Genomic DNA, 12,284 nt, shown 5'->3' on the forward strand with positions numbered 1-12,284 from the left:
ATGCGTAGAAAGGAAGGACAGATGCAGATACAGAAGCCATGAACGAGAACTCTATGACGCACAATCTCCATCAAAGCACAAGTCGTTAACGATGAAGCCAGAATCAACGTATAGAAGCGTAAATACAGCCTGAAAGGAAAAAAATATCAATAAGAAAGAGAAGGAATCATGCGCCATCCAGCAGCACCAACAGTCATCGCCGTCCTCCTTGGCTTCCTAGCTTTCATGCTCCTATGGAGTCGACTTCGAGGCGATAGCCATCACGAAGGGAACCCACATCCAGACGATGTGCCACGCAAGCGCGATGACGCCCCAGAGGACGAAGAACTCTAGGTTCTACTGCTGTAGAGCGCCAAGGATCTTGCGGTCGTCCACCTCCCGCCTGTACCTCTCCTTGGTCATCATCGCCTTCTCGCCCTTTTCCAGGCGCTTGTACGTGTCGCGTTTGCCTTTTGGGCGACCAGGCTTGTTCTTCGGGGCGTTGGGGTCCTTTCTCGGGTGCTTCCTGGGGCGACCCGGCCCTCGCTTCGTTGGCGGCGCGACAGGTGCTGCTACCGGCAGCTGGGCGGGTTGTGCCGTCTGATACGGCGCGCCAGCATCGTAACCCCCAGCACAGTTCACCGGGCCACGTGACATCTGAATGGCAACTTCAGGCCAGACAAGCTCCGGCAGTGGGTAGGCGCCTTGCAGGCCACCAAGCCTGCTTTGTTGCGGCCCAGGTGTCACGCCCCATGATGGGGGCGACACCTGCATGGTGGGCTGCTGCCCGGACACCTCAGGCACGAAATCTTCGAACCAGTTGTTAACGGCCTGCTGGGGCCAAGTCTCCTCGAATAACTGCTGGGAGTTAGTTATTTGTGTGTACTCAACAAGAGATAGGCTTACGTTTAGAGTCTGAGGCTCTACCCATGTGGGCAGCTGCGGCTCGAAGGCCTGCTGCTGGTAACGGTACTGCTCGTACCGTTGTTGTTGCTGCCCCTGCTGCTGGTATGCAGTAGGCAGGTACTGTTGGGATGTGGCCTCGTAGGCCACCGGCTGCTGCTCGGAGACAGAAGGCTCCGCCACGATACCTCCTTCCAACTGATAGTTGTCGAGGAAGAAGTTGAAATCGGCCATGGAGTTCTCCATGTTGAACGCCATGGTGGCTGTTGATGGATAGAGAAGGGAAGATGAGGAGGCGAAATTGCGCTAAAGTGGTTCCGGGTATGTCAAGAGCGTTGGTTAACTGTGGTGTCAAGGTTGTGAAGGGTGGTAGAGTGTGTCAAGAGGTGTTCAACAGTGTTGTGATGGTGTCCTGAGGTACTCCAGGGTGTGTTGAGAGTACTGAAAAAGAGGTGGAATGCTCTTATACAAAAACGAAGATGCTCAATACTTGGGACTGGTTGGATCGAAAAGTTTACATCAGCAATACCTGCCTTCCACCCTGACGGTCTCATGGGACTCCTCCCCTAACCAAGGAGAAGCACTGATTCGTAATGGCCCTCAATGTCCGACCAAACTAGGAAGTTATTGTATGCGTTGGACCAAGAAACCTTGATAGGCACGATCCATCTTCCACCCTGCCAGCATCTAAAACGGGGTTGGGCTTTCAATACTTCGGTTTCGACAACGAATAAAGGCTTGATCAATAGTATGACAATACCGAAAGGTCAGTGCACCGCTGCAACTAGGGGGAGGGTGTGTGTCATGATTACTATGGAATCTGGAAGACTCAGGGCAAATGAGAAGAGGCATTTCAGGACGTAAGCTCATTGGGATCACGAAGTACGGTTCACGGTTCTGGTTGAGCAAGTATTAAGAAGAGCAAACTGGAATCAAGGATTGCATGCCCACAGACGGGGTCTACTTTAGGAGCCAAAGCATCGCAGCATGAGAAGGACGAGCATTACATGCAAAAAGACCGCGTTGCGGCTACCCAACGAGACCACCATATCGCTGTCGACAACACAGAATGTCTCGAGCGTGCCAAAGCCCTCTATGACGGAATCCCATCTACGGGTCTATCGAGCCTCTCCATAGAAGATGACTCTTCTTGCCTCTGATTCCATGGATTACCATTTTCCAGCATATTATGACCGTCAGGCTATATTGATGCACAGCTGTTGGCCGAGTAAGCAGTAAACAGATACCGAAACGGTCATGCGCAAGATAACACCGCCACACTTCCTCGAAACTTGCTCACGAACTATTCTTTGTACGCGCTAGCGATTCCAAGTCTATGGCCACACGATTTGCAGTCCAAAATCCCAGTACTACCAAAATCTCGGGAAGAGTCAAAAGCAAGACATGGTACGTGTTTACTGAGCTTCAACGCTGGGATGTTACCAAGCATGTGTTTTCAGTTCGGATAAGCGATCGAATCAATATGGCCTCAATCTTATTTACGCTGCCCGGGTCATTCCGATGAAGAAAGAGGACAGAATTTGCTTGCAGAGAATCTGATGAGCACGGGGAAAGCCTTGAACAATAATAGTCCAGATTGTTCAGCGCTCCCCACCTGTAACGCTCAAGCAAGTAGTAGTAGGCAACGCTTCAGGTACTGTTTAGCAGCATGAAGAGGCCCAAACCCAGCCACAGCAGCATAGCTTAACGCTGAGCGCCGCAGAGTACGCCTCATATCACATGCATGCTTCGGTCTTACAATTCCTCTTGGAAACGAGTGGCGTGACCTCGGGTTACATTTGTGTACATTCAAATGTTTTTCATGAGCGAACAGCAACCCGCGTCTTGGGCCCGCCTTCCTCGACCCATTTAAACAAAGCAAGGGCCACAGACGAGGAAAACATGGAGATTTCATAGCGGGTGGGTGCTACCTTTGAGCCCTTGGAAACCCAATTGAGGGCCATTTGCCCATGCTAAATATATGGCAATATTTGCACCTTGATCGACTCGGAGGTCATCACTCGACGCCCTATTGACAGAGGTCTTGATGCACACAATTTGGAGCTCAAATCATCTGGACTATTCTTGTTCAACGTCTACATTCAGGCTACATAGGGTATCTTTTCATTGAATATGTTAAGTGATTGCTGGATCAAGTCTGCAATCCTCTTATGACAACTCTGAACTTTTCACGTCTAGTTTCTTAGGACGCATAGCTATCATCCTGTTCACAGCACACTCTTCCAACCCCTTCGATGGAGATCTGCCTGGGCTGTCTCGCCTCTATACTGCTTTAAACTCTCCCCCTGCGCTCAATTGCTAGAGCTTAACACCTTTCACCGTCGCCAATATCTTACTGTGTCTTAAGTGCTGATGTTTATATACCTCACCTACACTAAAGTCCAGATAGGGATTTCGAGATACCTTAGTACTCTCAAAAACGCGACGGGGAATTTTGGAGATAGCCAGGCATTGCTTCCCTTCTACGGCAATCGGAATTTCGACTAGCGACTATCTGCAGATGCTTGGAATCTTGGCCTGTTAGTCTTGGGTGTGTTCGGGGGGAACCTGTCCCGCCATCTAAAGGTACGTCATCAGCACGCCCAAACAGCTGCGAAGAACGAGCGAGTACCCTGCCGATTCGCTCGATTTCTCCGGATTAGTAGCCTCCGTCACGACACTATCCCTTTGTTAGCTTCGACAATACAGACGCGAACTGAATTAGTCGTGTTAAGCGAAAGGCGCCGAGAGATTAGGGCTTTCGGGTGATCATCTTCCGCTTCGGGCACAAGGGATCTACGCAATCCCGCCTACATAATTTCCACATCGACTTTTCAGCCTCAGTCTAAGAACGGTGGCGGTATAGTGAGAAGCTGATTAGGCCAATGTCAAATCTCATGATTCGAAATCTGAAGATCTTCGTAGAATCCATGAGTTGAGTATGAAGATCGGCCATCTTGATCTGTTCCTAGATGTATACCATGCCGCTCATTCCTTTGCCTTAAAGCCACTCAGTCCTTGAAATCCACATTCCATCTTTTATTCTATTTCCCCGATTGCCTTTCGTTAATCATGGTGCTTTCACGGTCTTTCGCGATTATAGCGGTCGCAGCCACCGGCGCAATCGCCCAAGTGGGGCAGACGCCAGAATGCATGGCTCTAGGCGGTGTTTCTAACCTGTTGCAAATTGGAGACGAAGGGCTACGGTATTGCTCTTCGATTTTGAGCATTGGCACAGTCGTTGACCCAGTCTACTCGACTGTCACATCGATACTCACGACCACCATCAGCGAGGTTACAACCACTGACACCACTCTCCTCACGAATATCCTTTCCGCCGGTACATCATATCTGACCGCTTCCTCTACCTTTACAACGACAACTACTGCGACCTCGTAAGTATAGCTTCCGATTAATTCAGTTTCGCGATGCGCTAACTCCTCGAAAGAACCACCACCGCATTTCGATGCACGACCGAAATTCTCCGTCGAGACCTCAACGCAAGAGGCTATCCTCATGCAACAAGCTCAGCAACCCCCAAGCACCCAGAGCCTAAACCCCATGACAGGCACCCTTATGACCCCCATGGGATATGGTCTCATCTTTCAAGCTTCTTTTGGGGACACCCAAAGCCGTCGTGGACAGACCATCACAAGCCCACGCCTACATCGTCAACCAAACCTGTCAACTGGTATCCTACCAAGTCATGGAAAGCCACCACCTCGACTCAGCCTCCCTCTCGTTCGGTATCACGTACTCCATCGATCTCAACATCTCGCACCGCCTCAAACAGCATCAGGAGCTCGATTGCAGCGACAAGCTCATCTTCCCGTAGATCAAGCTCCTCTTCTCGCGCATTAAGCTCTTCGTCCCGCGCATTAAGTTCGTCTTCTGGTACATTAAGCAGCTACCTTTCCACAACATCACGTAATCCATCTTCCAGCACTTCTCTTAGTACCTCGAGTAGCTTGGTCCCAAGCATTTCGAGTGGTGTAAGCACAAACAGCGTTATCCTCTCGAGCAGTATCTCTTCGAGCAGTATTGTGTCCTCTAGTAGTCCTGTTTCTTCTAGCAGCGATCTCTCCTCTAGCAGCAGAATCGCGTCAAGTAGCGTTATCTCTTCGAGCAGCATAACTTCTTCGAGCAGCGCTATTCCATCTAGCAGCACCATCGCTTCAAGTAGCACATCTTCGAGCATCATTGTCTCCTCTAGCAGCGATGTCTCTTCTAGCAGCGCATCTTCGAGCAGTGTTATCTCTTCAAGCAGCATCATCGTTTCAAGTAGCTCGTCCAGCACGGTGGAAAGCACCTCCACACCAACACCCTCCTCAAGCGCCTCCAGTAGCCCTGAAATCACCCCAACGCCTTCCCCGAGTCCAACCCCGACACCTACACCTGGTCCGTCATGCTCGACCGCTCCCGCTGCTGTAGTATATTTCGCCTGCGACGTCATCTCCACCGCATGCAGGTGCCTCAGTCTGACTTCGGCTACACGTACAGAGACAACGACAACGACTAGCATAGCCTCTACGCTTGCAGCTTTGCTCAACACAGTCACAGTTGTTCTTACAAACGTGGTTACTATCACTGTAAGTATATCATTCACCGTTGCAACATATACATATCAAACCTAGGTCACTAACCTCTATCTCAGGTACCCTTAACAACTGAAATATTGACTCCGACTGTAACGTCGACAACAAGCACCGTCGCTACCACAGTAACATGCCCTTGCGCCGCTCCTACCCCTGATCTTTGCGGCACGACTGCCAACGACTGTAGAAATACAGAGACTGATGTTAATAACTGTGGAGTTTGTGGCAATACATGTATAGGCGGTATATGTGGTGGCGGGTTGTGCCGCGCACGGCCGATACCAGTAGTGCCGAGGGTTGCAAGGGGAGCGGGCTCGTGGCAGTGATTTTTGGATGGGCTAGAATATACCCATTACTATGCTTGGTGGAGACTGAGTATCCAAGCCGTAGGGGAAATTAATGGGAGACGACAACCCCAATCTATTAGAACATAATTTTCTTTTAAAAAAACAATAAGCATAATGTCTTCAAAATTTCCATGTTCAAGTTTGTTGGCTTGCTAACAGAACAACCGAAATGCACACCACTGGGCAGGTAGCCTAGAATCTGGAACCGCCTTGCATACACATTCTCCCGAGCTGTACATACTAGTCTCCCCGAGCTATTACGCCATCATACTTCCCGCCGTTCGCTCCCTGTTGTACCATCCCACATCATGCACAGCCTGTTATTCTCGAATCAAAAGCCATGGATGCCTGGTCCCTCTTCCCAACCCCAAGCACGATAACGGCGTTTCTTGTACTCGTTCACTACTGCAGGGGAGCATGCGACACCGGGATAGTTTCCGATTTTCCAGTTCTCCAGCGAACGTAACGCAAAACTATAGCACTTGTAACAACAGAACTGCAACGGGCAGTCAACAAGTATCGGGTGAGAAAGACGTGAGGTAGGCTAGCAAGCAAGCAAGCGAAACGTAAACAGTTCCTACCTTTGGGCAAACGACGGGCTAGCGAGGCCGCCACTTAGGCACACCTGCGTCTAGACTTTTACTTCAGTCCTCCTTGTTTGTCTCGGGCGAACATGATCTGCGGATGGATCAACTCTTTTGAATGATAGCGACAATGCACTATAGGCAACCTTCATCACATTGAGCCTCGGACAGAAAAGACGAGTGGAGTCGAGTAGAGTCGAGTAGAGGCACAAGCTTTTATTTCCGTGTCGTACAACAACACAGCACAATAATGCACCCGATAGTCAAACTAAAACATTTCCAGACTTCCGGTTCGGCTACAGTAGTGAGAAAAGCCGTGCACGTTAGTGCATGACTTTGGATTCGAATTCGGATTCGGATTCGCGGAATGTGTGTGGTGTGTTGGGGCGCGGATCTACGCTGGAGCGAGCTTCTGCGCGAAGTTTACCCGCGAGCGGAACATTATTCCTATAACTAATCATAACCATATTTCATCGTCACTATAATTTACTTATCTGGCTCGCTTACCCCGGGCAAAAACAAAGACTAAGCGCGCTGTCTAGCAAAAAAAATTAACCCCGATGGCGCCTAAGATTTTCTCTCGGGGCGGAGTTGCGTTCTAGCCGTTGCGCCAAGAGTGAATAGGGCCGATAGGGATGGGTTCACGGGATGAGCGGTGAGGAAGTAGGGGAGATATGTGCGGTGAGAATGAGGAAGGTATACAAACTTATGTTGTATAGGGCATGGATCTTGGGAGGAGTGCATTAGGGTGGGTTGCGGAAGGTTGTTTTGGGCGGTAGGTGCATGTATCAGGTGAGATGGAAGTAGGAGGAATGAGGGGGTGGGGTAAGGATGGATAATTCATGTTTGGTAGCAATTTTGATACAATGTGCCGATGCGAGAAGGGTATTCCCAGATGTCCCCTGAAATGCGTCAAGTAAAGTCAAATGAATGCGATGCAATGCAATGCCTTAGCCTAATCTTCCCTTGCCCTTTGCTGCCTCATCTAATGAAAGCCCTTCCCAAGCAGAGATGACTGCATCCATGGTCGCGCTCTCCGCATCTGTGACCATCTTGCGCGTGTCTGCAATATATTGGCTGCTAACCATGTTCGCAGCATGCTTCGTCCACTCCTCACTCCTGTAGAACTCCAGCGTACTTTGAACTTCAAGAGGTAGTTGGACGCCGAGAGTCTGGCACTTTTGAGTGAGCAATCGAAAAAGCGGCTGCGCGTAGTAGCTGTAGCTTGATAAGCTGCTCAGTGCCCGCAGACATGTTAGCAGGCCTTGATATGGTTCGCTCATTTCCATGGTAGTTGATCCTGGGCGCTCGAGCAAGATCTCATCCAGAGTTCCGAAACTTGCGACTGAAAGAGGATGGAGGATCAGCGTGATGGTATTTGCCCAGCCATAGCGTATCTCTTGGATGGCGAAGAGGCGCCGTGTCTCTCTTAGTGCGGCGGACGTGATGGAGCGCGCGCGAAGACGGTACAAGCTAATCTGTTCGACGGGGCTTTCGGCATCAAGAATTGGTTGGAACAGACTGACGATGTTTACTTGATACATCATGCTGTATGTAATTAGTATTGAGAGGCGTGTGCAAGAATTGGTATACATACGCGCAGAGTAGATTCTCAATGGAAGGGGCCTTATCTGGGTGTATGTCTGGTGGTCGCGTGTCCCACCAAGATGTTAATCTAAGGTAGCAGGCTTCAATTTGTTCCGGTTCTAGCTGATTCTTGTTGTCGAGATCATTATCGCCTCGAAGCATATTGACGTAGTCGAGAATGACAATATGCTTCATGCATTCTGAACGAAAGAGAGCTTTGTGGGCTAGATTTAGCTTGCTCTTTGAAGGGGCCTGACCATGCTTACCTTCCTCCGTAGGAGATTCCCGATATGGGATCTCCATAGGAGGCAGCGTTTTTATGATGACTGGGAATGAATAGGTAAAAGACATAGATCTGCACTTCGTCAACAACACTATAAGTGATTCCAGGGGTACAGTCTTGACTTACAATTGGAAGTTGAAAAGCGTCCAAGCAGTCACGGCTCGAACCTTATCCCACCTCTCGTGGGGTCCGTTCAAGGTCTTCCAGCTGGCTTCTCCGGCCTGGGACTGAAAGAGACCGAGGTCGCGACCAGTTCGGCATGCTTCTTCGAGGAAAGTATAGCCAACTTTGTCTCGACCATACTTCCCAAGCACCAGAACTAATGTGCCTGTTAGCATATTCACAGAAGCATCAAAGCTTGTGGATAAAAGGGCCCACACTTCGGATGATCGTAATGAAAGAAAGTGAAGCTGGTTGCACTTACAGAGACAGATACCGGCCTGCACTTTAGTCAAACTGTCTTTACCTTGTTCGAGGTCCCAGAGTCGCCGGGCTTCTTTGTAGAACATGGTGGTCAATGACCTCTCAGAAAATGGTTTTTGTCGATCTTTGACCGCTGACGAATGGAACTGTTGTGATAGTTAGAAATCACTCAGTGAAGAGCCCAGACTTTGAAAAGTTTCGATTAGGCTTATCTATGGTGGACGTACGGAAGCAGATGCTAGCAATGCATTGACAAGAAGTGCCGAACAGAAATCAGTTCGCCCACTTGCCATATCATCAAGGAAAGCGTCTCGGTCCAGGTAATGATAATAACAGAACTCGCGCGTAGTCCATGCAGAGAAGAGGGTTAATAGGATATTGGGATCGCTGGTTACTGTCGTCCAGTTTTTGGCTGACGCTAGCCGGGGATCTGTAAAAGCAGCGTCTACAAAAGAAGATGAAGGGGGTTGTAGGATAGCCTCAATTGAGGTAGGAGGCGGAAGAGAGCCTTGGCTATCTGAGCTAAAGTTGGTCAAAAGGACTCCCGTGTGGGTATTGAGACGAACTTACCGAACTGGAAGCTCCGTATCTGAGGTATATCTCCTACGCTGGCTGATCGGCCCATCTACTCCCATGGACAATATACCAGGCAAAGGAAGGTTGTGAGGGTCCAAATCGCTGGGTGAGTCCAAGGCCAGAGCCAGACGAAGTGGGGGCAGAGTCACGGATTGCCCGAGCTCTTGGTGATGTGGAGAGGATGGGACGGAAGAGGCTTGCTGGGTAGGCATGTCTCCATGGCGGACGAAATCTGCCAACTCTTGTATGCGTTGGGATTGTGATGTGTCTGGGGGATTTGCTCTGATACGCCTCATAATCTCCATGGCCTCCTGCTCTGGGCGTAACCGAAGAAAGTCGTAGAGCTGACGAAGGTTCGAAAGCTCGCCTTGCATCTCTTCGTTCTTTCGCTTCATGGCCTGGGAGGGCTTTTCGTTTGGACCTAGCTCATACACGCAACTGGTGACCTTTTGGACACAGCATGTACACACAGGACGGCTGCCATCGCACTTTGACTTTCTCTTTCTACATGCAACACATGCACCCAGGGTTACGGTTCGTTTCGGCTTCTGTGCCAGCAATAGTCTGCCCTGGGGTTGAGGAGGTGGCTCCTGCTCCATGGGAGCTGGCTGGAGAGGGCGGAAGTTTGCCATGGCAACGATGTTTGGTGAAGCCGGGAAAGGTGGACATGCTACAAGGAAGAAGAGACAGTCGACATGTGCGTCATGTGTTGGAGGTTGTGTGAGTTAGAGGTATGGAAAGCAGCGTTGGGACATTCGGGGACAGATGGTGCGATGAGACCGTGTTTGGCCGGTCGCTCGTGCTATGTGAAGATAGGGTTTTCTGTGGGGAAGGCATGCCGACGGGAGGAAGAAACGAAACGAGAGACGATGAGCTTAGGCCGCCATAGCAGGGGTCGGCTGGCGAAAAGTACCCCAGTTATTGAATCCAGGCGGGAACCTGTCGCCGGCCGGTGTCACTGCGACTTGGTCGATGTCGTCGCCAAAGCACAAGTTCGCTAGCGGATCTGCTTCCGCAGCGAGTGGCCATTGAGAAAGGGGTTTCGTACGGCCGGAGGATCCTGAAAAGTCGACGCATCATTCGTAGCGCTGTCTTTCTAACGGTTGTGGGCCAAAAGTGTTACTGATTCGCTACGGGGCCCACTCCGATAGTGCAGATTGGTAGTTTTGCCGTGCGTCGAGGCTGCCGCTGCCCGTTGTGGAGCTGACCAACCGCCATGCTTGGTCCTTCGGAAGCTTGCATCCGTGAGGTTTTTGGTTACGGAGATCGTCCTCTCACGCACCCCACACGTGGTGGCAAACAGATAATGGGCCATGGATGGGAAACACGAATGGGGTGGTGCATGTTCGCAACAGGAAATGGGTGCGACGGCCAACTTTGTCGATAGTGCGAGCGAGGCGCCCAATGCAAGTTAGCCAGCCGCAAGACGGTTTACCAAGACGAAAACATCGGCCATACATTCGGCGCATCTTCTTTCTTTTTTTTCGCCGGGAGAGTAATAATATGCAACGAGACAGCTGTACGCGCAGGAGAGGCCGTCTAGTGGCATGCAAGCAACCTGTCTATCAGCTGACCAAAGTCGGTGTAATCGGATCTGCGCTAGAAGAATGCCATGTCAACTGCTTTAGGTCCCTGAGCTCTTGGCGCGCTGGGTTCTAGCATTGGGCGCATTCCTCGAGACTGATTTGCTCGGCTCAAAAGATTCCTCGTATGGACATCACGGTGCTGCTTTCAAAGCGGCACAAAGAAGCTTGTATCGGTGATGATGACCCAGCGAATAGCGTGGCTGATACGGTTTATCAAAAGCATACTATCGTTGCTCAAGCTGAGCCACCTCCTCTTTTGTCCACATTACTTTACCCTGCTACAAATTTGGGAACACAAAGTTAGTCCTCGTTTCACATGCAGTTCGTGCAAGGGGAGTTTACCTTGCCGCCATCGACGTTGACTATCTGGCCATGTACATGACTGCTGAAGTTGTGACTGGCCAGAGAAAGGATTGTCATTGCAACGGCTCGAATAGGAATCGGCTCAGCTAGAGCGGTCTAGGTTCATCAGCTATGATCTGCAAGTCTCATCATGATCTGGGAATGCTGTTTGGGCTTTTCAAGCACCAGGAAGATAGTTCTCCATCGTGGACAAAGAGGGTAAAGGTCTCAATTACCGTCGCCTGAGCCTCCAGATAGTATTGGTCTGGATTCCTCCCGCACTCTTCGTACCATCGATCTGTCTGCACTGGTCCGGGAGCAACAACGTTGACTCGCGCGCCTGCATATTCTCTTGGAACTTCCGCTCGGAGAGACATGAGTAACCCTCCTTGCACGGCACTCTTCCCTAAGCTGTACTCGGCATTCAGTCGCTCGCCAAAATGTCCGCTTTCAGACCCAATGATGATGAGATTTGGATGCCTCAGTGTCCTGCCTTCAAGCTTAGCCTCGCGAAGGCCACGAATCCATTCCCGTGCTGTAAGCCAAGTACCTACAACATTGACGTTGAGGACTCGGTTCAATTGACTGAACGATGCATCGGCGAATGGAGATGGCTCCAGGACTGAAAGGTCGAGGGACGCTAGGGCTATGCAGATGTCAACCGGGCCATAAGCCTTTGTTGCAACTGCAAACGCCCTCCGCACTGAGTCTTCGTTAGACACGTCGCAGTGGATGGAAATGAAAGCCGACTGTGCAGCATCCAGCTGAAAGTCGCCGTCCACCGGGTGGATGATGTCGAGCGACGATACTTTTGCTCCCGCTGCGAGGAAATGATCGACGACAACGCGTCCAATGAGTCCACCGCCGCCAGTGACAACAACGCTCACGCCTGTGAGTCCCAGATCGAGAGACAGAGAATCCATATTGGGTATCCAATGATGAGGAAGTAAATCAGGTCGGAGCTCCGAGTGTAAAGAGAGGTGGAGGAGCACCTGGGCAGAACATGGGTCAATGGCGGGGATCGCTTATCACGAAACTAGGGCTTGATAGTCACGGTCAGTACCAGGACACATTCATAC

General features: G+C 50.6%; 5 protein-coding genes across 5 annotated transcripts; 2 read left to right on the forward strand and 3 right to left on the reverse strand.

The window, feature by feature from the left end:
* Positions 1 to 168: 168 nt before the first annotated feature.
* K460DRAFT_281334 (uncharacterized protein) lies at positions 169 to 333 on the forward strand (the record flags this gene model as incomplete). Its single annotated transcript, XM_040928480.1, has 1 exon — positions 169 to 333. The coding sequence occupies one exon, from the start codon at positions 169 to 171 to the stop codon at positions 331 to 333; it is 165 nt and encodes a 54-aa protein (XP_040790504.1).
* A 3-nt stretch (positions 334 to 336) lies between these two features.
* On the reverse strand, positions 337 to 1,140 carry K460DRAFT_353004 (uncharacterized protein; the record flags this gene model as incomplete). The annotated part of the gene is made up of 2 exons (XM_040931687.1): positions 337 to 837; positions 886 to 1,140. The coding sequence occupies 2 exons, from the start codon at positions 1,138 to 1,140 to the stop codon at positions 337 to 339; spliced, it is 756 nt and encodes a 251-aa protein (XP_040790505.1).
* A 2,722-nt stretch (positions 1,141 to 3,862) lies between these two features.
* On the forward strand, positions 3,863 to 4,978 carry K460DRAFT_414585 (uncharacterized protein; the record flags this gene model as incomplete). Its single annotated transcript, XM_040937680.1, has 2 exons — positions 3,863 to 4,277; positions 4,331 to 4,978. Coding segments are annotated over exons 1-2 (969 nt in total), but the record flags the coding sequence as incomplete, so codon positions are not given.
* Positions 4,979 to 7,358: 2,380 nt separating this feature from the next.
* On the reverse strand, positions 7,359 to 9,876 carry K460DRAFT_279354 (uncharacterized protein; the record flags this gene model as incomplete). The annotated part of the gene is made up of 7 exons (XM_040928325.1): positions 7,359 to 7,956; positions 8,006 to 8,210; positions 8,262 to 8,350; positions 8,405 to 8,597; positions 8,703 to 8,847; positions 8,929 to 9,223; positions 9,272 to 9,876. The coding sequence occupies 7 exons, from the start codon at positions 9,874 to 9,876 to the stop codon at positions 7,359 to 7,361; spliced, it is 2,130 nt and encodes a 709-aa protein (XP_040790507.1).
* An 804-nt stretch (positions 9,877 to 10,680) lies between these two features.
* Positions 10,681 to 12,174, reverse strand: K460DRAFT_363954 (NAD(P)-binding protein). The gene is made up of 3 exons (XM_040932915.1): positions 11,442 to 12,174; positions 11,206 to 11,322; positions 10,681 to 11,141 (listed from the first exon to the last, which is right to left on the reverse strand). The coding sequence occupies exons 1-3, from the start codon at positions 12,126 to 12,128 to the stop codon at positions 11,088 to 11,090; spliced, it is 858 nt and encodes a 285-aa protein (XP_040790508.1). The 5' UTR covers positions 12,129 to 12,174; the 3' UTR covers positions 10,681 to 11,087.
* Positions 12,175 to 12,284: the final 110 nt, after the last annotated feature.

This window comes from Cucurbitaria berberidis (genome assembly GCF_010015615.1).
Source record: "Cucurbitaria berberidis CBS 394.84 unplaced genomic scaffold K460scaffold_2, whole genome shotgun sequence".
Lineage (NCBI taxonomy): Eukaryota > Fungi > Ascomycota > Dothideomycetes > Pleosporales > Cucurbitariaceae > Cucurbitaria > Cucurbitaria berberidis.